This window comes from Lynx rufus, unplaced genomic scaffold (genome assembly GCF_022079265.1).
Source record: "Lynx rufus isolate CCGP_SWC_20201006 ecotype Redwood Valley unplaced genomic scaffold, mLynRuf1.p SCAF_10, whole genome shotgun sequence".
Lineage (NCBI taxonomy): Eukaryota > Metazoa > Chordata > Mammalia > Carnivora > Felidae > Lynx > Lynx rufus.
This window is the reverse complement of record NW_025814824.1, coordinates 40846100-40872842: the sequence shown is the minus strand read 5'-3', so window position 1 is coordinate 40872842 and position 26743 is coordinate 40846100. Positions and strand designations below refer to the sequence as shown.

The window sequence follows — 26743 nt, the reverse complement described above, 5'->3', positions numbered from 1 at the left end:
GTCTCCTTCTCTCCCTGCCCTTCCATGCTCAAACTCTGTCTCTCTCTCTCAAAACTAAGTAAACATTTAAAAAATAATAATAATAAAGAAATAACAGAGAGACAATAGAAGACAAAAGACTGAGATTTTTTTAGACTACATATATGTGTGTATATGTATATATGTATAAATACATGTAGAACATGAACAGTCATGTTCATCCTTAGAATAGGGGGAAAAAGAAAACCCTGTTATTTAATGTGGATTTTTAATCACATAGTAAAACACAGAAAATAACATACAAATGGGTTTTACCTTCACCTAAGAAAGTCTAAACATTTAATATATTGATGATCAAGAAAATTCCTTTTTCACTCTAAAAGCATTAGATATAAACATTTTGTTGGCAGATATGCTTTTCAAACTGAGACTACGTTCTGTATATCAATTTGCTTTATTCACTGAGATCATAAACAAACTTCTTCCTTACCTTGTAAACACAGGTACCCATTCTGGAGTTCTTAAGGAAAATGGCTTATAACTTTTTTAACATACAGAGAATATTTATAATGTAAGTCTTGCTCACCCACCCCTAACTATGTCTCCAGGGAAAGTAAAAAAAAAACAAAAAACAAAACAAAACCTTCCCTTACCAATGTCTGAGAAATGTATTGGTGAGGCGAGTCCCAGAATCTTTCATGAGCTAGCTCTATATGGCTTGATAAGCTCTGTGCAGCTGAAAGGCCATAGATAATAGCCATCAGCCTGGGTCCCTGAAATCAATGAAGACAATGGTATCTGGAGTGACAAAGACCAGGTGGTAGCACTTAACTTCCAGAAACAAAATGGACATGTTTACCATAATGGAATCAAAGTAGTAAACAAAATGCTTTTACCCACAGAGATCACAGGTGTTGGCTAACTGATCATGGTGTTCATAGGAGTAAGATACATACTCTACTTAAATGTTATATGATTTGGGGGGGTGCCTGGGTGGCTCAGTTGGCTAAGCATCCAACTCTTGATTTTGGCTCAGGTCATGATCTCACCATTCGTGAGCTCGAGCCCCGCATCAGGCTCTGCAATGACAGTGGGGGGCCTGCTTGGGATTCTCTCTCCCTCCCTACCCCTCCCATGCTCGCTTGCTCTCTCTCTCCCTCTCTCTCCAAAAAAATAAATAAACTAAAAAAAAAATTTATTTAAAAAAATAAAATGTTATCTGATTTGTATAAGAGTAAAAGTTCTAAGTCTGATTACCAGAGGTAGGACTTAAACCAACTCAGAAAAGAGTCTTTGCTCTCAGTCAATTATCAGACTTGGGCTAGTTCATAGACCAGGTGTCCCTTGAATCAAGAGGTAGGGTCCCGTTTGGAAACCCCAACATACTGCCAGAAGGTCATACTGTAAATCTTCTTCCTAGCCTTCCTCAAAGAAACATGCAACCATTTGCCAAGGTGACTATGCACTAGAGAAGGGGAGTTATTCACTGGGATAACTAGACACTGGATCTGAACTAACACTAATTCCTGAAGAACTAACATGCTATTATGCTTCACTAGTTAGGGTAGGAGCTTACAGAGGTCAAGAGACTGACTGAATTTTGGCTCAGATCTTTCGCCATTGGGCGCAGTAGGTACTTGAACACAGCTTATTTCCCTAGTTTGGAACCCATAATGAAGAAAAGACAAATGCAGAAACTGACACCATATCCATATTGGTTACCTGACTCAAGCATTAAAGGATTTACAGAGGAAAACCAAACAGAAAAAAAGCTAGTGGAAGTCACTAGAACTTTTACCTACCAAAATAGTAAATCAAAAGTAATGCCACCTTTCTGGAGAGATTGCAGAGATTAGTGCCTCTGTTAAGGACTTAAAAGATACAGCGGTGGTGACTTCAACCACATGACCATTCAACTTATCTGGCTTAGTGCAGAAAACAGATGAATCTTAGGGAATGTCAGCATATTACTGTAAGCATAGTCACATGTGATTCTAAGTGCAGCTGCAGCGAAAGATGCAGTTTCATTGCTGGAGCAGGTCAATACATTTCCTGGCAACTGGAATGAAGCTATTTCTTCCAACCTTTTTGAAAAAAAAAACTACCTGAACAGTTTCTTTCGGCTGTCAGGGCTAGCAATACACCCTCACAGCTTTACCTCAGAGCTATATTAACTCCGGCGCAATCCAGTCTATAGGAACCTTGATCAACTTTTCATTCCAGAAGACTCTCATGTTCTACTTAGCTCCCTACCAAGTTGATGATGGCATTCTGACTGCTCAAGCTCAAGCAGGTCCTTACAGAATCTTAGTGTAAACTTTCAGGGAGTTGCAACAAAGCAAGTCATCTTCTACAGATAACTATTCTCTTCTCGAAAACCAAGCTATAGGGGGCGCCCGGGGGGGGGGGGGGCTCAGTCAGTTAAGTGTCCAACTCTTGATATCGGCTCAGGTCATGATCTCACAGTCATGAGATTGAGACCTGCATCAAGCCCGGCATCCAGGCTCTGTGCTGAACATGGAACTTACTTGGGATTCTCTCTCTCCTCTCTCTCTCATTTTCTCAAAATAAATAAACATTTTTAAAAAATCAAACTTGCTACTAGTCCTCAGCAGATAATACATCCATGGCCACCAATTTACCAAGTGACCTGAATTGCCTATCATAAAATCATTATTGTCTGATCCACGATCCATAAATTTTGGCACGCACAACAGCACTCTATCATCAGATGAAAGTGGTCTATACAGTGTGAAGACACAAGTAAGTTACATGAGCAAATAGTCCAGATTCCAATGGGCCCTATTTTTGTTATATTACTTCCTCTCTTACCCACACCCTGAATCCATGAAAAATTTCCTATGACCCATTGACTAATGGGAGAAAAAAATGGGCTCAGTATATAGACAGTACTGTATGATATGCTGGCACTAATTAAAAGTAGACAGTTGTGGCACTACAACCCCCCTCAAGGGTGGCCCTGAAGGATAGCAATGAAGTGAAATCCTCCCAGTAGTCAAAAACAAGTTATGGACCTGACTATTATTTTGCCTGGAATGACCAAAAGTGCAAATATACACCAATTTGTGGATAGTAGCTAACTATTTTACTAAAATGGTCAGGGCTTCAGAAAGAACACAACCGGAAAATTGGTACCAAGGTGATCTGGGCAGGAGCATGTGGGTATACCTCTCCGAATGGGCACTGTGCCGAGACCAGCCAGTAGAAAAAGATCTTAATAATCAGGAGGACAAAATGAGGCATTCTGTGGATGTCAGCCAGCATCTTTTCCCAGCCTCCTCTGTTCTTACCACCTTTGTTTTCCTTACAACAAAAGGATCATGGCAGCAAGGATGGAGACAATATATGGGCTCAGCAACATGAACTTCCATTCACCAAGACTGATAGGAGTACAGCCCCTGTTGTATGCTAAATCTATCAAGAGCAAAGACAAACAGTGAACCCATGAAATGACACCATCATTAGGAGACCAGCCAGCCACCTGGTGGCAAGTTGATTTTACTAAGTCACTTCCATCATGGAATGATGGAATGTTTTAGTCTTACTAAGGTAGACACTAACTCTGGGTATAGAGTTGCCTTCCCTGACCATAAAATTTCTGCTGAAACCACCATCTGTGAATTTACAAGACACCTTACAATTACAGACTCCACACAGCACTGCTTCTAACTAGGGAACTCAATTTACAGCAAATTAATATGGAAAATGGCCCATTTTTATAGAATTCACTGGTCTTACTATGTTTCCCATCACTCTGAAGTAGCTGGCATACAGCATAGTTGAAATGGATAATATCATCAGGATATAAACTGTGCTGTGAGTCAGCAATCAATTTGTGGTATGTTTTTGCCCTAGCCAGGATTCATGGTTCCTGGAATCAAATGTTGGAAATGGGACTGGCTCATCTCACTATTACACCTAATGATTCACTAGTGATGCTTTTCCCATCCCAGAAACTGTAGATTTTTTTTTTTTTTGGTCTAAGTCTTGATTTTTGAAGAAGAAATGCTTCAGCATGAGACATACCAACATTCCATTAAAATGCAAGCCGGGAATATCACCTAATCATTTCTGGCCTCCTCAAACCAGGAAACCAAAGAGCAAAGAAGGTTCTTCTATACAGGATAATTGGCCTTGATTATCAGGGGAAAATCTGTAGTATGTCTAAAGCAAACTAGAGCAGTCTAAAATAACAGGACACCCCACAAGGCATGTCTTAGTACACTAATGTTCTGTGATAAAAGTTAATACACCAGGGGCACCTAGCTGACTCAGTCGGTGGAGCACACAACTCTTGATCTTGGGGTTATGAGTTCAAGCCCTGTGTTCGGTGTAGAAATTATTGTAAAATAAAATATTTTTTTAGGAGCACCGGGGTGGCTCAGTTGGATAAGCGTCCGACTTCGGCTCAGGTCATGATCTCATAGTTCGTGAGTACAAGTCCCACATCAGGCTCTGCACTGACAGTGTGGAGGCTGCTTGGGATTCTCTCTCTCTCTCCCTCTCTCTCTGCCCCTTCCTTATCTGCCTGCTCTCTCTCTCTCTCTCTCAAAATAAATAAATAAATAAACTTCAGAAAGAATAATAAAATAAATAAATATTTTTTTTAAGTTAATAGACCAGTAATCTCACTTCTGCATATATATCTAAAAGAATTGAGGGGCACCTGGTTGGCTCAGCTGGTTAAGCATGCGACTCTTGATTTCGACTCAGGTCATGATCTCATAGTTCGTTGGATTGAGCCCCATGTCAGGCAGGGCACTGACAGTGTGGAGCCTGCTTGCATTCTCTCTCCCCCTCTCTCTTCCCCTCCCTTGCTTTCTCTCTCTCTCTCAAAATAAATTAATTTAAAAAAAATAATTGAAAGCAAGGTCTTGAAGAGGTGTTTCCACATTTATAGGAGGAGTATTACCAATAGCCAAAAGGTGGAAGCAAGCCAGGGCGCCTGGGTGACTCAGTCGGTTAAGTGCCAGACTTCAGCTCGGGTCATGGTCTCACGGTTCATGGTTTCGAGCCCCACATCGGGCTCTGTGCTGACAGCTCAGAGCCTGGAGTCTGCTTCAGATTCTGTGTCTCCCTTTCTCTCTACCCCTCCTCCACTCATACTCTGTCTCTCTCTCTCTCTCTCTCAATCTCTCTCTCAAATATAAACATTAAAAAAAAAAAAAAGGTGGAAACAACCCAAAGGTCCATCAATGGATGAATGGACAAACAAAATGTAAATATTATTCGGCCTCAGAAAGGAAGGATTCCTGTCACATGCTATAACATGGATGAAACTTGAGATCATTGTGCTAGGTGAAATAAGCCATTCACAAAAAGACTAATACTATATGATTCCACCATATGAGGAGTCTAAAGTAGTCAAATTCACAGAAACAGAAAGTAGAATAGTGGTTACCACAGGCTAAGAGTAAGGGGGAAGGGGATATGATGGTTAATTTTATGCATAAACTTGACTGGGACACAGATATTCAGTGAAACATTATTTCTGGGTGTGTCTATAAGGATGTTTCTGGATGAGATTGACATCTGAATCAGTAGACTGAGAAAGCAAATTGCCCTCCCGAGAGTGGGCTGGCCTCATCCAATCTTCACTGAAGGTCTGAATAGAATAAAAGGCCCAATAAGAAGGAATTCTGTCTCTCTGCCAGTCTGTCTTCACGTTGAGACACTGGTCTTCTCCTTCCCTTTGACTCAAACTTAGACTGGAACCACACCCTCAGTTCTCCTGAGTCTCCAGCTTACCCACTGCAGATCTTGGATTTCTTAGCTTTCATAACAGTGTGATTAATTAATGATCCCATTAGAGCACTCTTATTAAAGTCACTCCCTTTGATTTTACAAACGGAAACTATGAGCATGATGAAGTAGGCCAATTTTGGTCTGTACACCTGTGGATTGGGACGTGAGAGAAGTAAGTGAGAAGAATTTGGCAAATGACACTAAGGAGACCTATGTGCTGCTCTGATAGACATCCTCAGCTTCTCATCGATCCATGAATATCCAGTTAAAAAGTACTATCCATGGGGTTCACAAGGACAATTAAAATTCTCAGAAAGATGGGGCGCCTGGGTGGCGCAGTCGGTTAAGCGTCCGACTTCAGCCAGGTCACGATCTCGCGGTCCGTGAGTTCGAGCCCCGCGTCGGGCTCTGGGCTGATGGCTCGGAGCCTGGAGCCTGTTTCCGATTCTGTGTCTCCCTCTCTCTCTGCCCCTCCCTCGTTCATGCTCTGTCTCTCTCTGTCCCAAAAATAAAAAAATAAAAAATAAATAAAAAAAAAAACGTTGAAAAAAAAAATTATCAGGAAGATACCAGATCTAGGCAATAGTCCTTTACTAAAGAGGTAAAGCAGGAGAGAGAAGAGGAAAAGTCCAATCTGTTGCCCTGATTATCCTAAGAGCAGTCCCTGAAACTGCCCAATCCCTGGGTGATGTATATATGCCTAAAGGCATCAAACTCTGTTACCATTATTTCCCAGGGTCCTCTCCAGTAGAAAGAAAAAGAACACCTCTAGAGTATTACAAATGATTTCCTCAAGGAAGGAAAGGTTGATGAAGGTCGGAGGGTTCTATTTCAGTCAACACAAAAATCAAGCACCCTGAGGAGGATCCAAGACTGAGCCACAAGAAAAGTTTTTTTTTTTTTTTCACATACCTAACCAAGGAAAAAGTACATTCTATGTGTTTATTAACATCCTCAGGCAGAGGTGAAACTGTATTAGAAGAAACACTTGAGGCAGGGAGACTGCATAGGTTCAAAGTGGGAAAGGATATCTCCCCATACACACCCTGCTGTAAGAATTTTCACCAGAAAAGAAAGGAGATATGAACAGCTACAGTACTTCAGTTTTGGTGGAAAGTAGACATAGGAAATAAATATCCCTGTTCAAGCAAATGAAGACAATCTTGCCTAATAAAAGTAGGCAATCAAGGTGACATTTCTATGGCCGATTTTAGATTGTACATCTTTTCCACTTAAGGTCAATCTTCCTGGTTACTCCTTATGGGCTGCTACCCAAAAGACCCTTATAATTAGGAAAGAGACTCCATGACTACCTTTATAACCTTAAAAACTGAAATGCAAAATAGACATTCAACCTGATACTAATTCATTCACACTTATATTCATTAATATTCAACAAATATTTGCTGAGTGACTGCTTTGTGCCAAGGAATGTTCTAGCTGCTTAAAGTACATTAGCAAATAAAAGAGACAAAGATCTTTGCCCTCATGGAGCTTGGACACTGTAGTGATTAATTTTATGTGTCAACTAGACTGGGCTAAGGGATGCACGTAGAGCTGGCAAAACGTTTCTGTATGTGTCTGTGAAGATGTTTCCGAAAGACATTAGCATCTGAATCAGTAGACTGAGTAAAGAAAGACATGCCCTCACCAATGTGGGCAGGCATCATCCAATCTATTGCCTCCCTACACCCCACTACAGACAAAATGGCAGAAGAAGGGCAAATTCTCTCTTCTAGAGTTGGGACTTCCATCTCCTCCTTCAGACTCCAGGAGCCCCTAGGTTCTCAGGCCTTTGGATTCAGACTGAATTATACCAATGGCTTTCCTGGTTCTTCAGTTTGCAGATGACACACAGGTCATGGCATTTCCCAGCCTTCATAACCACATGAGCCATTCCTATATATATATATCTCATATATATACCATATATATCATATATATCTCATATATATATACCATATATATGATATATAGATATATACATATATATATAGATATATATATATACCTTTACAAAGAGGTAAAAAAGGAAGTAAAGCATTCTTCCCTACTTGCCATACTGAAGTAGTACATATATCCTATATATATTGGTTCTGTTTCTATGGAGAATGCTAATACAGATAAAATAAGTGCACCATGTAGTGTGTTAGAAATGTTGGACAGCCATAAGGACTACAGGGAAGAAAAAACGTAGAGCGGAAAAGGGAGAGGTAGGGAGACAAGTGACATGGGGTGAGCAGAGGGTAGCCTTCATAGGGTGAGATCTCAGCATGCAACTCTTAATCTTGAGGTCATAAGTTTGAGCCCTACATTGGGGGTAGAGCTTTCTTAAAAAAATAAAAACTCTCACTCGCATTTAAAAGGATGTGAAATAAATAAAATAAAATAGACAAGAGAGAAAGCTATGCAGACACATCTGTGTGAAGAACTTTCCAGGTGGAAAGAATGGCCTGCACAAAGGCCCCCAGGGCAAGAGCATGTTTGGTGGCCTCGAGAAACAGCAGGAGGCCAAAGTGGCCCAAACAGAGAAAGGTGCAGGGGAGGTCAAAGGAGTGATCAAGAATAGGGGCAGACCATGTGGGGTCTTGAAAGCCCTTGCTGGCACTTTGGCTTCCATGCTTTGTGAAATGCAGAGCCCAATAAGGTTTAAGGCAAAGGAATGGCAGGCTCTGACTTAGGTTTTCAAATGATCATTCTGGTGGCTTTAGAGAAAACAGACTGAAGGGAGAGTCAGGGAGAAGCAGAGATGGGTTAGCAGGAGGGGGCTGTGTCGGAGGCATTAGGAAACAAAGTGTGAACTGTCACACTGATCAACGGTGAGAAAATCACGTTAAATCCTCTAAGTAAATGAATTCCTGAATGTCTTGGACCAGCTGCAACTTTGCTTCATCCTCTACCTGAAGATAAGCTGACGGGTTACTCTTGCTTCAGAAACATTTCTTAATGTAGAAGTCCGCAGAAGCTGAAGAAGATGGGGAATAGAACACCTGGCAGCTTCTGTCAACTCCGGACTAAAATTTATCCAAAAAAGTAATTTTCATTCACTCCATTTTATTTTTTTTTATTTTGTGTTTTTTTATATTGAATATAATTTATTGTGAAATTGGTTTCCATACAACACCCAGTGCTCATCCCAACAGGTGCCCTCCTCAATGCCATCACCCACTTTCCCCTCTCCCCCACCCCCCATCAACCCTCAGTTTGTTCTCAGTTTTTAAGAGTCTCTTATGGTTTGCCTCCTTCCCTCTCTATAACTTTTTTTTTCCTTCCCCTCCCCCATGGACTTCTGTTAAGTTTCTCAGGATCCACATATGAGTGAAAACATATGGTATCTGTCTTTCTCGGCCTGATTTATTTCACTTAGCATAATACCCTCCAGTTCAATCCAGGCTGGTACAGCCTCTCTGGAAAACAGTGTGAAGGCTCCTCAAAAAATTAAAAATAGATGTACCCTATGACCCAGCAATAGCACTGCTAGGAATTTACCCAAGGGATACAGAAATGCTGATACATAGGGGCACTTGTACCCCAATGTTTATAGGAGCACTTTCAACAATAGCCAAATTATGGAAAGAGCCTAAATATCCATCAACTGAGAAATGGATAAAGAAGATGTGGTTTATATATACAATGGAGCACTACTTGGCAACGAGAAAGAATGAAATCTGGCTATTTCCGTTTTAAAATGCAAGTCAAAACAAACAATTTTGTAAGCATCTAAATTTCTTCCATAGATTGCTCTTCCTGGACTGGGGAGTGTAGATACTGAGTCTATATTGAACTGAAAGCTACAAAGAGGTAAAAAAGGAAGTAAAGCATTCTTCCCTACTTGCCATACTGGAGAAGAGTCCATCTCTCTTGAAAACCCTTCTGGAGGTAGCTGAATTAACTTTGTAACAAATTCTAAGTCTGAGCTATCATCACAGAGTAACAACATGTCTCTGTTTAAAATAGACTTTTTTTTTTTCAAACACATATACACTGTGAGATATATACATGTTTACATCACACATGCACACAGGATGTTAGCCTAGATAAGTTTTTACGTTATTTTATTTGCAAGGAACAAAATATTTGTTCAACTTTGTGTAGGCAAAGCCAGGCCTGACATAGCAGACGATCTTAATTGTTCGGGTTCTTCCACAAAATATCAAGCAATAAAGTTTATTATTTACATCTCTCTTGGGGAAGTAACAAAACCCCAACCTTACCCTGGTTCAGGGAGTACTTCACAGTTTTACAGGGCTGTTTTGTGGAAGCCGAGGGCCAGAGGGAAATCAAGTCCTAAGCAGGTAAACGTAGCCAGGGAGCCAGCGCGAAAAAAGATGGCACACACAGAAGAGTTCATCAGAAGAGAATCTAACCAAGATATTTTCAGAAATGACAGGTTTTGGTAAATTATTTTAACAAGCAATGCTTTGCCTTGTAAAGGCTGACCTCTACAGACTGCATGATCTGGGATCCTCTGCCCTCGGACTTCTGGTTGGATTTGGACAGTGAGTGCACCAGGAGGAGGTTAAGAGGATGGAGGAAGAAAGAAAAAAAAGGAAAGAAAAGAATGGCCTGGTGTTTGTTTCCTCTGTTTCCTCTGCTCTGGTGCATTCCTGGCAGTGGCTTCAGTTTTTAGCAGCCACAGCTCTTGTCGGGCAGGCCCTCCTCCACGGTGTGGCTTGTATTGTGACAATGTGTCCTCCACGGGACCCTTCAGGCTTAGGCCTGGGGTTGCTTTCCCACTCTTACTTGTTCTTGCCGCCCTATCCTATCTTATTAGTTCTCTGAACCTGTCCATGTTTCCGTAAATATCCACAGATCAGAGAAAAAGTGGTTCTTGGTGGGTAAAAGAGTAAAAGAGCCAGCACCACACAGAAACAAAACCCACTCTACGGCAAGACAAACATCACTAATCACCATACAGTCCCTTTTCCGGAAATGCTTTATCTATAATATATAGAGTGTGCATTTATATAGGAAACTAGGAGTTTAAAAAGGATGGTTATTGAAAGATGAAAAGAAAAAAAAAACTTTAATAGTCTTTTCCTATAGGCTTAGCAAAAGCTTATGAGTTGCTTTGTTATCAAGTATTTCATGCTAAAATTGAAAGGAGATATGACCTCAATATTTTTAGTTTTTTTAATTCAACTCTGAAGAAATATTTAAAGTAACATAGAAGTATCAGATATACCATGATAACTTAACAATTTTTAAAGCTCCTAATACCACTAAGCAATGATACAATTCAGTACTACTGCAAAAGAAAATTGTATCCTCCACAGCTTTAGCAAATATAACTGAACACTGGATACCTATTTGTTTAATGTTTATTTATTTTTGAGAGAGGGAGAGCACAAGCAGGGGAGGGGCAGAGAGAGGAGGGGACAGAGGATCTGAACTGAGCTCCATGCTGACAGCACAGGGCCCAAACTCAAGAACCACAAGATCACGACCTGGGCCAAAGTCGGACGGTCAACCAACTAAGCCACCCAGACACCCCAAGGATATCTATATTTTTATGCCACTTTTATACACCTTGATTTTTCCACAGTAGCAAACCATGAAACACTACTGTTTTGGGGAAAAGTTAAAAAAAAAAAGTTATCTGTTAATTTCTTAGTTATGGCTAAAACAACATAAAGGAAAAAAGCAGACAAAAAAAAACCCACCAGATAGTAGCAAAACACACTAAATTTCTAACAGTTCACCAGCACAAGTCTGCAGATCTATAAGGTACAAATGGGCCTGATCATATCCCTCTGCTTTTTCAAGCACAACAAATATCCTGAACTTACAAGTTCCTGAAGAACTCATTTGCCAAATATCTATTCGATTCCTTCAAATAACTTGAGTCTAGGAGTTCAGTTTTAAAGTGGAATGAATTTAATTTTACATGCCTTTTGAAAAACACAAGTCAGAAAGCAACTAAATAACTTGAGGCCGACAGTAGGGCAAAAGGAAACTGAGGTAGAAAAGTAAAAGTATTTAAGTCAAAGCTACTATTACACACATAATGGCAAAGACACAAAAAAATTAAGGACGTGGAAATCGTGAACAGCATTCATTAGCCAGCTAACGCTTCTGCTAGTTCCCAAACTATGCCTACCTAATATACAATTTTTATCCTTCTTTATCTTAATAGCTACACTAATACTAAAACCCAAACATTTTTCCTAAGCGCTCTTATCTGCAGAGTATGTGTAGTAGGGTAGAGGGAAGCAAAGGCGAAAACCAGCTTAGCATATGCACTATGTTACAGGCTGTGTCCTACATAACCTTTTGAATGCATGACCTTTAAGTTGTTGAAGGTTGCCTCAGAATTTGGCTCAGTTTGATGGAAACATCTGTTCCCCTCGCAGGTATACTGTACGGACTTTTTTCTCAGTTGGATTCAGAACACAGCAAGTGAGCCCTTGTCTGTCCAATCATACAGACCCCAACACTTGTAAATCAAGTTCTGGGAGGGCAGCAGCAGGTCCACATTCCGTCACCCTTTCTCAGCCAGCTAGGCCAACTGACCGCTGTGAGAACTGCTCTTATCATGTCATCAAATCGAAACATGTTGAGATAAGGGACTGGAAGAGGCATCTGCAGAATTCCCAAAATGTAGTGACTTTGGAACATTGACAGATGCAACTGTCATTTTATACCTTCAACTAACCTGATGTCCACTGGCCCGACACAGTAAAGCTGTCCAAGATCGATTCCAATTCTTTCACGTTATTTTCACATGTCTCTACTAGAAAGGCCTGGTGCTTCTTAGCCTTTTAATTAAGAAAACAATTACACATAATAAGGTCACATATTATAAGAGCTATAGATTTGTGTGAACATATATGGCACTGTTAAGTATAAACAAGCTAATAATTACTCCATTCAAATCTCTTATTAATAAACCTCTTTCTGTCTTAATCATACCTTTTACTTGGCTGAATGTAACCCTGTGTAAGGTCTCGATAACAATTTACTGAGGCCTTAGTGCCTGGCACTATTTTATACTTAATAATTCTTTTTATCCCCACAGCAACCCAAGAGGTAAGGGCTATTGTTATCCCAATTTTACAGATAAGAAAACTGAGACAAAGAGGAATTAGGAAACACGTTACGAGATCGAGATTGCAGTCGTGTGGCAAACGGCCAGATGGTGGTCAAAAGTGAATACAGTATGACCACAGAGAAGGAACTGCAGCAGTCTACACAAGAGGAAATGGTAGCATAGGCGAGGGTCTTGGTCATGAAAAGGAACAGTGGGGGCAACATACTTAGGAGATGGAATTACCAGGCCGTGGGACACTGCACTGGGTTAGACTTCATCAGATTAAACTGGATTAGATGTGACTGAATTGGATTGGATTGGATTGGATTGGATTGGATTGGATTGGATTGGATTGGACTGGATTGATGACCTTGGGTAAATGCTCAGATAGAAGGAGGAGTCAAGAGTGATCTCAAGTTTCAGGCTCGAAGATCTAGCAGATATCAGTAGTACAGTGAGAACAATGAAGATAGAGAAGGTCTTATTTGGGCTGTTTTTGTTTATTTACTTGCTTGTTTGTTTTTGGCAGCGAGTACAAATGAATTTGGTTTCGATCACATTTCATTGGAAATAGCTTTTAAGACATTCCTAGTACCAGCACAACACCTGACAAATAGCAGGCTTTAAATAAATATATTTGAATTAACAAAGAACAAATAAAATAGAAAGATATGGGAGGCAGCTGGACATAATGGTATAATGCTCAGAAGTCAGGAATAGGTTTGGAAATCACATACAGATATTCCCTGGGGCTTACCTAGAGAGCCTTAGACAGGAAGAGAACCTAGGACAAGGCCTTAAGGAACTACAGAAGTTAATAGTTAGAAAAGAAAAAAACCAGCAAAGACGACTGAAAAAAGAGAAAGAAAAACAGAAAAGTATAGTGTCATGAAAACCGAAAACATTTCCAAGACAGAGATGTCAGTTATGTCTAATGTCACAGAACATTCAAACAAAATGGAGACCAAATAGTGTTCAATCGGCATAGAGGTCACTGGTGACCTTGATGAAATCTGTTATAATTCAGACTGGAATAGGTTGAAGAAGCAATAAGCCTGAATTTTGGGTTTTTTCCTGACTGAGAGCTAAGTCAGCGGAAACAGGAAGTTTAGATACCCCTTTCCCGGTAAGAAGGGAAGGAGAAATAAAGGGAAGTAGTTGGAAGGAAGAACGAAGCCGGAGAAGAGTTTTGTTTTTTTTAATAAATGAGAAACTTAAGCATCTGTAGAAGCTGATGAGGTGGAAACACTAGTGCAAGAGTGCCTACATATACAGAAGAAATGGGAGAACAGATCATACATGGCAAAATTATATCCTTAAAATACGTAAAACTAATAATACTTTCTTTAGATGTCAGTTCAATTATCACTTTTTCAGAAAAGTTATCCTTCTCTTCACCCCCCTGACTACATCAATTCCCTCTATAAGATTCTTCTCAGCAATTATCACAATTATGATTCTGTATTTATTTGAATAGGTCTTTTATTAGCCTCTATTTCATACTATTTAAGCCCCGTGAAAGGAGATATGGGAGGGGTTTTGTCCTCACCAGTGTATTGCCACCACCTAGACAATACTGAATATCAAAAGTAATAGTTAAAAAACCATTTTTATATAAAATACATATTACATGTCTATAATTTTTAATTCAAATAGGATCATAGTATACATGCTGCTATATAACTTACTTTTCCATTCATATTATGTCTTTGACATCTTTCCACATCACATTTTTTTAGTTTCGTAGTACTCTATTGTTTAGATGTACCATTAATTAACTTAACTAGTCTCCTATTGCTAAAATCTACAGGTTTTTGCATTTTTGGGTATTACTGATAATAGTACAATATACATCCTTGTATGTGTACTCATATATCTTTGCATAAACATGCAAGTATACCTGTTCCATAAACTGCTAGAAATAGATTTGCTGGGTAAAAGGGTATGAACATCTATTTTCAGACAATTGTTACCAAATTGCTCTTTAAAGAGTCCTACCTTGTATAATACCATGTCCAGTATAAGTGCCTATTTCTCAATATCTTCCCAATGATAGGAATTATCAACTTATTTTAATGTGCATTTCTTTAACTTTAACATTAAGGATCTTTTCATGTTTACTAGCCACCTGTACCTCTTTTCCTGTGAACGCCTTTCCACATCATGTGCCCGTTTTTACATTACACTGTCCATATTGACCATAGTGATTTATAATAGTCTTTTCTTTTTTTTTTTTAATGTTTTTATTTATTTTTGAAGGAAGAAAGAGACAGAGTATGAGCAGGAGAGGGGCAGAGAGAGGGAGACACAGAATCCGAAGCAGGCTCCAGGCTCTAAGCCGTCAGCACAGAGCCCCATGCGGCGCTTGAATCCGCGAACTGTGAGATCATGACCTGAGCCCAATGTCGGACGCCCAACCGATTGAGCCACCCAGGCGCCCCTTAGTCTTTTCTAAATTATAAAAACGATCCCTTTGTCATACATATTGCAGATCATTATTGCCAATTTGTCACTCACCTTGTAATCATGTTCGTAGAAACAAAATTGTATTTAAGTGACCAAATTTATCAATAATTTGCTTTGGGACTTCTAAATTTTGTGTCAGACCTTCTTTACTCCGAGATTATAAAATAATTAATTCCCTTTTTCTTCCAGTGCCTTTTCACCTTCTTTTTTTATGGCTCTTTGATCAATCTAAAGTTTGTTTGATATAAGCAATATGGCAGGGATTTAGTCACATTATTTCCTCTTATGTATGTCCCGTTACCTGAAAACTCTGGGATAATTTATCTTTAAAACACTGATTTGGCATACTGTGATATTGTGATTTATAGTAAGAAATATAATTCTGGTCTTTATCCATGGTTCCAGGCACATAGCTCCTAAAACCCTGGTAATTTCCTTTCGGAACAGTCCTAAGTCCATCTTTTATTATATTATTTAGTTTTGTTCCCAATTCCTGAAATAACTTCAGGGTCAGAAAGGTAAAATGGATGTCTTTTGTTATTCACAGCAAACTCCTTTCAACCACACTTCATTTTATGTCAGTGCCTGGGAGGGCTTGTCCTCGGGCATGCACACATTCTGACAGACTTGTCAGGAATGACTGTGACATTATATTGAAGCCTGGCTTCCTAGCAATCACCTCTGGGTCTTAATGTTCAGTCGGTCTTTGGTTGTGTTTAAGCCCCCCTGCACCAGCAAGGCTTCCACTCTGCGTTGATGTGTCTGTGTGTAGCTTGGGGCATGCTTCTGGTCTGCCTCACATCCTGCTCAGATTGCTCTTGAGTGGATGCCACCTACCACACGTACACAGCCTTCCCAACTGCCGACTCAGCTGACACCCCATGAGGGGTCCTCTTGGCGGTCTCTTTCTCTAGTTCTCTATTTTAAACTTCTGGCTGCTGTGTCATTTTATTGTATCATAGAGGTACCAGGTTCCTCTTAATCTCTCTTCACCCAGATTTATATTGTTGTCAACCATGTCCTTAACCATGGAATTTTCCACTCTCTACTCCACATAAGGTAAGTCTCCTCAAGCAGAGGTACAGAGCTCTTTTCCCTGAAAGCCAGCCTGCCTTTCCTCCTGGGCAGAACCCTTGTGCCTCTGATTGGATTTGGGTGTGGAGACCCACTTTTTTCAGGACAACAATCCTGCTCTGTAAGTGGCCATTGGGGCATTGCAAAGTCTGGTCTTCTGGGGCAGGAGCAATTGCCCCAATTTTGTTGACCTGCCAAGACTGGGATAGAGCGTCAGCATTACAAATGAGGTCTGGGTGGAGGAAGAGTGATCTGGTCCTCTCACTCATCCCTGCCCGGAATAAAATTGCTGCAACACAGGGCTCTGAGGGATGAGACATTCCAGCAATCTGCCTCTCCCAGGAAGAAAGCATAGCCCCAGCCTAAAGGCCAAGGAGAGAGGAAGGGCCCAACCACCCAGGGTAGAGCTTCTGTAACAGGGAGCACGATGGAAAAGGGGTTATGGAACCAACCATCACTCAAATGCCCCCAGGTTCTCATTGTTCTTACTGAAATTTCGTTGGTTTTCTTCTTTTTAATAATTTGAGATATAGTTTACATACCATAAAAAGAAATCACCTAAAGTATACAATTCAACGGTTTTTAGTAGATTCATTGAGTTATACAACCAACACCACAATCAATTTTAGAACACTTTCTTCACACCAGCAAGAAACCCCATACCCATCAGCAGTTACTATCTTCCCTTAGTCCCTTCAGCCCTAGGCAACCCTAATCTACTTCCTATCTCTACAGATTTGCCTTCTCTGGGCATTTCATATAAATGGAACCACACACTATGTGGCTTTTTATGTTTGGCTTCTTTCACTAAGCTTAATGTTTTCAAGGCTCATCCATATGAACTTCATTTGATGATCGGTACCTCGCTTTTTCTTTATGCCTGAATTATATTCCATTCTATGGATGTAACAACTTTTGTTCATCCACTCAGCAGTTGATGGACATTTGGGTTGTTTCAGCTTTATGGCTGTCATATAAAATGCTGCTATGAACAAGTGAGTGCATATTTTCATTTCTATTGGCTATATACCTAAGAGTACCATTGCAAGGTCATATGGTCACTACAATTTTTACATTTTGAAAAACTTCCAAACTGTTTTACAAAGTGGGGGGTATCATTATACCTTCCCAACAGTAGTGTATGAGAATTCCCAATTTTTTCACATCCTCACTAATAACCTGTTATTACTTGCTTTTATTTTATTATAGCCATCTAAGTTTGTGTGAAATAACTTGTCATTACGGTTTTTAATTTTTTTGAGTACAGCTCATTATGGTTTTGATTTGCATTTTTCTGATGACTGCGCATCTTTTCATGTGTTTATTGGCCACTTATAGGTTTTCTTTGGAAAAGTCTCTGTTCAGATCTTTTGTCCATTTTTCAAATGGATTTTTTTATTATTGAATTGTAAGAGGTCTTTATATATTCTGGATAAAATTACTTTACCAGATACATGATCTGCAAATATTTTCTCTTTTTATGAGTCGTCTTTTTATTTTTCTGATGCTGTTCTTTAAAGGACCAAGGTTTTTAATTTGATTAGTATATTTTCTTAAATGATAGTTTCTCCTTTGCCCCCAGGACAATTTCTAAAGCTTTCTATGATTTTTTTTTAATTTTTCATCAGTTAAATTGTTGTTCTGCTAAGTAGAGAGTTTTCCAAGCTCTTTACACTATCATTCCAGAAGTTCTTCCCTGTAATATATTTTAATATCCTAAAGATCTTCTGAATCAATATTTTCCTGGGATATTATCATATAATTATATTTCCAGAAGAACTCCAGCATCATATTCACAAGTTATATGCAGATACACACACAAAAATGCCCCTCTGCTATTTCAATACATGTACTATCTTTAATAGTACATGTAATAGTATCTTTTTTCGTTAAAAATCCTGTACACTTGAGGGGTGCCTGGGTGGCTCAGTCAGTTAAGCATCCAACTCTTGATTTCGGCTCAGGTCATGATCTCACAGTCATGAGATCTAGCCCTGAGTCAGGCTCCAGCTGGGCGTGGAGCCTGCTTAATATCCTCTGTTTCTCTCTCTGCCTCTCTCTCTTCCTCTCCCTCCCCACACACACCTCCCGTGCACATGTGCACAAGCACATGCTCTTTCAAAAAAAAAGAAAAGAAATCCTGCACAGTTGAGATTATTAGCACCATTTTACCAATGAGCAAACAGATTCAGAAGGATAATATCACTAAAGGTCACACAACTATTACAAGACAGGACTGAAACTGAAACCCAGATCAATCTGTCTCCAAAATGTATGCTGACTGAGGCTAAGTCCTCACCAATATCAAGGAATAAAACTTAACAGAAATATAAATGTAAAAAGCCAGACAAATTGCACACTTGGAGTCAGTTTAAAATAAAGGGTTCAATTAAAATCCTAGTTCAACAATAATTCTTCTCTCCCAACTATAGGGCTCAATCCTGACTAAAAGACAAGCTAAAATTTCAACACCATTACAGTTCAAAACCAAATTTAATGGCAAATTAGCCAGGAGACACTGACTAGTATAAAATGTTTCCAAGAATAAAGAAGAGGCTTGACCAATGACGAGGCTTAAAAGGAATTAAATATGCCAAAAAGTTGCTATTACATTCATAATTAGTAGATTATAATTTTCTACAAAGATATCTGGCTAATAGTCTCTTAATACAAATCTAACTTACATTTTATAACTAGGTTTATGAACCAACTACTGACCAGAAAAACTGTCATTGTTTTACAGGTGACAATTTTCCTTCCCAATAAATCGTTTTGGTTTTATAATTTTGAAGCTTTCATTCTTTATTCATATATCAAAAGTGTTTGAGCTTTTCTGAAATGTGGATTGTACTTATATTTAAATATTTTTTCCCAAAGTTGTTAGTTCTCTTAATAGCTTTTTGATGGGCAAAAAAATTCTAGAATGAAAACAGAATTTATCTGCTAAGTAAACTGTTGGGTTGAAAACAAAGTGCCAAGCAAGAATAAAATACTAAGTTTCTAATTTTTGATTAACATGTTTTATCATGTGACATAAAGAGTAAGTTAAGGTTAAATGTCACATTATTGACTTAACAAATTCTATAATTCTGTAATTCTAAACATCCACAGCAGTTTAAAAGGAAAACTGTAGGGTAAAAGGACTCACTTCTTTTTTCCTTGGACATAATCCACATAAAGAGTTTGTTACCCTCACAATAAAAATCTCTTAAACTGTGTCGGGTAACCAGATGATGTTTAGATGAACATTTATTGATTACTCACGATGAACCAACGACTACTTTAGATGTCACAATGAATCTACAACCAGTGTAGACAGGGAATCAAAAATATAAAAATATTCAAAGAAAATTCAGAAAAATGTGTGACTGGCAGACCTTAATGTATTATTAAAGAGGAGTCAAGGTTGGTTATAAAATACCTTTACCCAGAAAGCACAATGAGATGACAAAGACCTAAGTTATATTTCCACCCTGGTATGCTATATCTCACACACTGCTAAAATGAATGAATTGCTGCTGGCTCAATCTAATGCATCATTCTCTTTGTTTCTTCCATAAGCATCTTATCTTTCTCTAGTCTACAAAGACACATCCTTCACTTTTTTACTAACCATGCATAAATATCTCAAATGGATACGCATATGAATAAAAATTTCTAATGCAATCTCTTGAAGAAACATACAAAAAGCATATGCAAATATTCATAACTAGAAATTGACAAATGGGTCTTCCTGATCTGCAATGGAAAAAGTTGACTCAAGCCATTAATAACAGTAAAAGTAAATAAGGGACACTGTTAATAAGGTTAAAAGTAGTAAAAAAAAAAAGAAAAGAAAAAACAACATAAATACCTTTATTCAATCACTAAGATTTTTAAATGAAATTTTCACTTTAAACATAGGTTGAACTTTTGCAGCAGTGATACATAATCCTTATAATTTCTGAACTTTTAAAAAATGTTTATTCATTTATTTTGAGAGACAGAGCATGCATGTGAGCAGAGAGGAGCAGAGAGAGAGAGATTTATTCCCAGGTCAAAGAGACTCCCAAGCAGGCTCCACACTGTCAGCGCGGAACCCGATGCGGGACTTAAATTCACAAACCGTGAGATCATGACCTGAGCTGAAATCAAGAGTTGGACACTCAACTGACTGAACCACCAAGGAACCCCGTGAATATTTTTTAACTCAAGTAACTTTTAAATTTTTTTAAAATTTTTTCATGCTTATTTATTTAAGAGAGAGAGAGAATGCACATGAGCAGGAGAGGGGCAGAGAGAGAAAGAGAGAGAGAATCCCAAGCAGCCTCTAGCCCAACACAGAGCTCTATCTCATGAACCATGAAATCATAACCTGAGCCAAAATCAAGAGTTGGACGTTTAACTGACTGAGCCACCCAGGTGCCTGTTTTTTCCTTTAATTTAAAAAAAAATTTTATTCAAATATATTTTATGCCATTATGAAGGAATTCTAACTAAACCAGGGAAACATCAGAATCTATAATCAACATCACATACTTTCTCTCACATTTTCATCATATCTTCGTCCTAAGAATCATTACATACCCAAAGCATTTGTAAGACAGAAGCAGAGTTTGCTCAGCTGAACTGAATTTGATCCGGTCAGCTTTCATGATCATCACTATCTGCAGCTTTCCCTCAATCATAATTTTTTTGGCAGGGGGAGAGAGAGAGAGCAAGCACGAGTGCAAACAGGGAAGTAGGGCAAAGAGACAGAGAACCTCAAACAGGCTCCAAACTCAGCGCAGAGCCCAACACAGGGCTCAATCTCACAACTGTGAGATCATGACTGGAGCTGAAATCAAAAGTTGGAGGCATAGTTGACTGAGCCACCTAGGCACCCCTCCCTCGATCGTATTAATGATAAGTAATATCTCTTACTTTGCTTGCCTATGCTATTTCCATGGATGTAAGTATTCTATGCTTCCAATTGTTTGTATCATAAGATGAAATGTCATCCTCCCTATGCAGATCTAGAATTAGTTCATTGTTCATAGGTGCTACCTTCCAATCTGAATATGGGCTTTGACATAAAGACATCTCTCTATCTCTCTCTCTCTTTCTTTCTCTCTCTCTCTCTCTCTCACACACACACACACACACACACACAATACCATCTTATTTATTCCCAGGTCAAAGATGAAATTTGAATTTTCAAAACTTAGTAATTTATGTAAGAATAAATTTCAAAATAAAAGGAAAAAGAATTAATTTCAAAAAGCTTACTAAAAAAAAGCTTTATGCTCACATTATAAATTTAGAAAGCCAGCCATTTAATGAACATTTAAATACACAGATACAAACATACACATTCAGTTAGTGCTATTTAATACTATTAAATTTTTTTTTTAATTTTTTTTTCAACGTTTATTTATTTTTGGGACAGAGAGAGACAGAGCATGAACGGGGGAGGCGCAGAGAGAGAGGGAGACACAGAATCGGAAGCAGGCTCCAGGCTCTGAGCCATCAGCCCAGAGCCCGACGCGGGGCTCGAACTCACGGACCGCGAGATCGTGACCTGGCTGAAGTCGGACGCTTAACCGACTGCGCCACCCAGGCGCCCCAATACTATTAAATTTTTAAGGGCTGCTAAGAAAGACAGAAAATGGTTTTTATATAAGCAAAAACAATGTTCACATACAAATACTAGCCCTATTCTGGAGGAATCAACAATTTTTTAGTAAAAAAAGTCAGAATAGAATGTTTATTGGCCCATTAGTTTTTAACACCTCCTGCAAAATCAGAGACATGTCATTCTAAAGCAAACCTAACAGATCATATGAAGCAAAAATATTATCAGGGAACATTAACTTTACCACAAAGCATAGCAATCAAAACACTTTTCAAAATCCGATATAATGCTAGCAATCATTATATTATATAATCACTTAAACCCCCAAAGTACAGGGAAAAAACATACACTTGACCATTTTCAATCACAAGTTCTTTAGAGAATAAAATATTCTTTGAACTAAACCTCATGAGAACCAGAATTCCCTTTTCAATATATGGTCTCTCCTAGAGCTGTAACTAAATATTACTGAGTGGCAGAAAAACAAATCTCAAGAAATGATGGACTTAAAAAATTTCATTGTAGAAAGCACAAAGCAAATCCTAATAATACCAATTTTAAAATGATAGCTCCCCTGCTTCGAGAGAAGCAAATATAAAAACTCACCGTAATGACTAAAAGACCCAACTGGATATGTTGAGCCTCTGATGGACTTTAATGAGCATAATCACTAAGCAACTTAAATTAGAAAGTCAGTTTTATTTAGTGGTTGATTAAATCATTATTAAATTCATAGATTGTGAAATTAATAGTTCAATTTTAATCAAAACTTTTCAAAGTCAAATTCAATAGTGTGTAACACAGAACATGAAACTAATTTTGTTAAATCTTTAGATGTCCTATGTTGAAATTCTATTAATTCTATGGCATTAAATATAATAATAATATATGATTCATTTACCAATCATATCTTCCAAATCCATACACTGAATGGGAATTTCATTAATATAAAAGTACAATTAAAGTCCTCTGGGTTTGGGGCGCCTAGGTGGCGCAGTCGGTTAAGCATCCGACTTCAGCCAGGTCACCATCTCGCGGTCCGTGAGTTCGAGCCCCGCGTCAGGCTCTGGGCTGATGGCTCAGAGCCTGGAGCCTGTTTCCGATTCTGTGTCTCCCTCTCTCTCTGCCCCTCCCCCGTTCACGCTCTGTCTCTCTCTGTCCCAAAAATAAATAAATAAACGTTGAAAAAAAAAAATAAAGTCCTCTGGGTTTATATTTCTTAAATACCAACAAAAGACTCAACATACCGAGTTTGGACTTTTCCAGAATGATGTTCTGTATTTGTATTATATCTCCTGAAACAGGGGAGCTAACACTTTCCAACTGGTTTATTAATATATCATGCATCTTGACCTAGAAAATCTCTAAGAACCCCTCCAGTTCTAAAAAGCTAAATTATACAATTAGTTTACAACTATTATTTTTAAGCCTCAAAACTTCCCGAAGTCTCTGCATATTATTAATAACACCTTGATGTCAATAGTAAACTTTAGAGAGGAAATTCTCTTTAATTTTCTCTTGCAATGCAACAGAGAAGATAAAGACAAAGACTTGAATAATGACCATGAACATGACCTAAACTAGAAAACAAGCTGTTACCTCAAAGGAAGAGAAAAATTACCTGTGGGTAATTTATGCTTCTCATCGATATTCTATAAAATACTGAAAATATTATGTTCAAAAGAAATATAAGTGTGGGGGCGCCTGGGTGGCGCAGTCGGTTAAGCGTCCGACTTCAGCCAGGTCACGATCTCGCGGTCCGTGAGTTCGAGCCCCGCGTCAGGCTCTGGGCTGATGGCTCGGAGCCTGGAGCCTGTTTCCGATTCTGTGTCTCCCTCTCTCTCTGCCCCTCCCCCGTTCATGCCTCTCTCTGTCCCAAAAATAAATAAACGTTGAAAAAAAAAATTTAAAAAAAAAAAAAAAAGGAAATATAAGTGTGGGGGCACCTGGGTGGCTCAGTCGGTTAAGCATTTTGGCTTTGGTTCAGGTCATGATCTCACAGTTCATGGGTTTGAGCCCCATGTCAGGCTCTGTGCTGACACCTTGGAGTCTGGAGCCTGCTTCAGATTCTCTGTCTCCCTCTCTCTCTGCCCCTCCACTGCTCACACTCTGTCTCTCTCTCTCTCTCTCTCTCTCAAAACTAAATAAATATTTTAAATAAATAAATAAAATAAAGTTTCATTTCCAAAAGCGAAAGGTAAATGCTTTCTCTTAAGTCATTTTCTCTTCAGTCAAAACCAATTATGAATTCAAAGCAAAAATAATAATAGCCAGCTCTGAGGATGCAAAACCAGAAACATTTCATTTTTTATGGTTTAAAATTTTTAATTTGGCAGATATCTTTTTAGAAAAAAAATGTTTAATGTTTATTTATTTATTTGCTTAGAGAGAGAGAAAGAGTGCACGCACACACAAGCAGGGAAGGGGCAAAGAGAGAGGGAGAGAGAAACCCAAGCAGGTTCCAGTCTGACAGCACAGAGCCCGATGTGGGGCCTGATCCCATGACTGTGAGATCTTGACCTGAGCTGAAATCAAGAGTCAAATGCTTAACTGAGACACTCAGGCGCCCCCAAGAGAAAAAATTTTTAAACTCTTGCCCCCCCTCCAAAGGCCACTAATCTACTAGGAAAAAAAATAATAATAAAGGAATATATACAAGAAAAATATATTAAGGAAACGTGATAGATGAATTTTTTATAAAAAGAAAAACACTGCACTTACTATGTAAAGGAACAGTATTTTCATTAAATAAATATTCATTATGGCACAAAAACAGACACTCAGATCAATGGAACAGAATAGAGAGCCCAGAAATGGACCCACAAACATATGGCCAACTAATCTTTGACAAAGCAGGAAAGAATATCCAACGGAATAAAGACAGTCTCTTCAGCAAGTGATGTTGGGAAAACTGGACAGCAACACGCAGAAAAATGAACCTGGACCATTTTCTTATGCCATACACAAAAATAAACTCAAAATGGATAAAAGACCTAAATGTAAGACAGGAAGCCATCAAAAGCCTTGAGGAGAAAGCAGACAAAAACCTCTTTCACCTCTGCCGCAGCAACTTGTTACTCAACATGTCTCTGGAGGCAAGGGAAACAGAATCAAAAATGAACTATTGGGACCTCATCAAAATAAAAAGCTTCTGCACAGCAAAGGATACAATCAGCAAAACTAAAAGGCAACCGACAGAATGGGAGAAGATATTTGCAAACGACATATCAGATAAACGGTTAGCATCCAAAATCTATAAAGAACTTATCAAACTCAACAGCCAAAAAACAAATAATCCAGTGAAGAAATGGGCAAAAGACATGAGTAGACACTTCTCCAAAGAAGACATCCAGATGGCTAAAAGACACATGAAAAAATGCTCCACATCACTCATCAGCAGGGAAATACAAATCAAAACCACCATGAGATACCACCTCACCCCTATCAGAATGGCTAACATTAACAACTCAGACAACAACAGATGTTGTGGAGAAAGGATCTCTTTTGCACTGCTGGTGGGAAGGCAAACTGGTGCAGCCACTCTGGAAAACAGTATGGAGGTTCCTCAAAAAATTAAAAATAGAACTACCTTATGACCCAGGAATTGCACTACTAGGTATTTATCCAAGGGATACAGGTATGCTGTTTTGAAGGGACACAGGCACCCCAATGTTTATAGCAGCACTACCAACAATAGCCAAAGTCTGGAAAGAGCCCAAATGTCCACTGATGTATGAATGGATGAAGAAGATGTGGTTTATATATAAAATGGAGTATTACTCGGCAATCAAAAAGAATGAAATCTTGCCATTTGCAACTACGTGTATGGAACTAGAGGGTACTATGTTAAGTGAAATTAGTCAGTCAGAGAAAGACAAAAGTCATATGACTTCACTCATATGAGGACTTTAAGACACAGAACAGATGAACACAAGGAAGGGAAGCAAAAATAATATAAAAACAGGGAGAGGGGGGAAACATAAGAGACTCTTAAATATGGAGAACAAACAGAGGGCTACTGGAGGGGGTGTAGGAGGGGGGGATGGGCTAAATGGGTAAGGGGCATTAAGGAATCTACTCCTGAAATCATTGTTGCACCATATGCTAACTAACGTGGATGTCAATTTAAAAATAAAATTAAATTTGGGGGAAGGAGCCAAGATGGCAGAACAGCATGGAAGCTTTTTGTGTGTCACGTCCATGAAATACAGCCAAACCAACACTAAACCATCCTACATACCTAGAAAACCGATTGGAAGATTAACACAACAATCTGCACAACCTGAACCACAGAATTCAGCAGGTATGCGACACGAACAGCTGAACTTGGGGAGTAAGAAGCCCCAAAAGGAATTCACCCCAAAAGAAAGAGCACGAAGAAACAACAGCCAGGGATTTAACAAACACGGACACAAGCAAGATGTCTGAACCAGAATTTAGAATCATAATAAGAATACTAGCTGGAGTCGAAAATGGATTAGAATCCCTTTCTGCAGAGATGAAAGAAGTAAAAAATAGCCAGAATGAAATTAAAAATGCTATAACTGAGCTGCAATCACGGATGGATGCAGTGGCAGCAAGGATGGACAAGGCAGAACAGAGAATCAGCGATATAGAGGACAAACTTAGAATAATGAAGCAGAAAAAAAGAGGGAGATTAAGGCAAAAGAGCACGATTTAAGAATTAGAGAAAACAGTGACTCATTAAAAAGGAATAGCATCACAATCATAGGGGTCCCAGAGGAGGAAGAGAGAGAAATAGGGGTAGAAGGGTTACGTGAGCAAATCATAGTAGAAAACTTTCCTAACCTGGGGAAAGACACAGACATCAAAAT

General features: G+C 38.9%; 1 protein-coding gene across 1 annotated transcript in view; it reads right to left on the bottom strand.

Annotated features, from left to right (window-relative positions):
* Positions 1–26743, bottom strand: part of CCDC171 (coiled-coil domain containing 171) — a 310063-nt gene that overhangs the window by 195192 nt on the left and 88128 nt on the right. The window contains exon 11 of the mRNA XM_047064791.1: positions 12401–12503. Within this exon, the coding sequence (XP_046920747.1) occupies positions 12401–12503 (103 nt within the window). The remainder of the gene's footprint in view (positions 1–12400; positions 12504–26743) is intronic.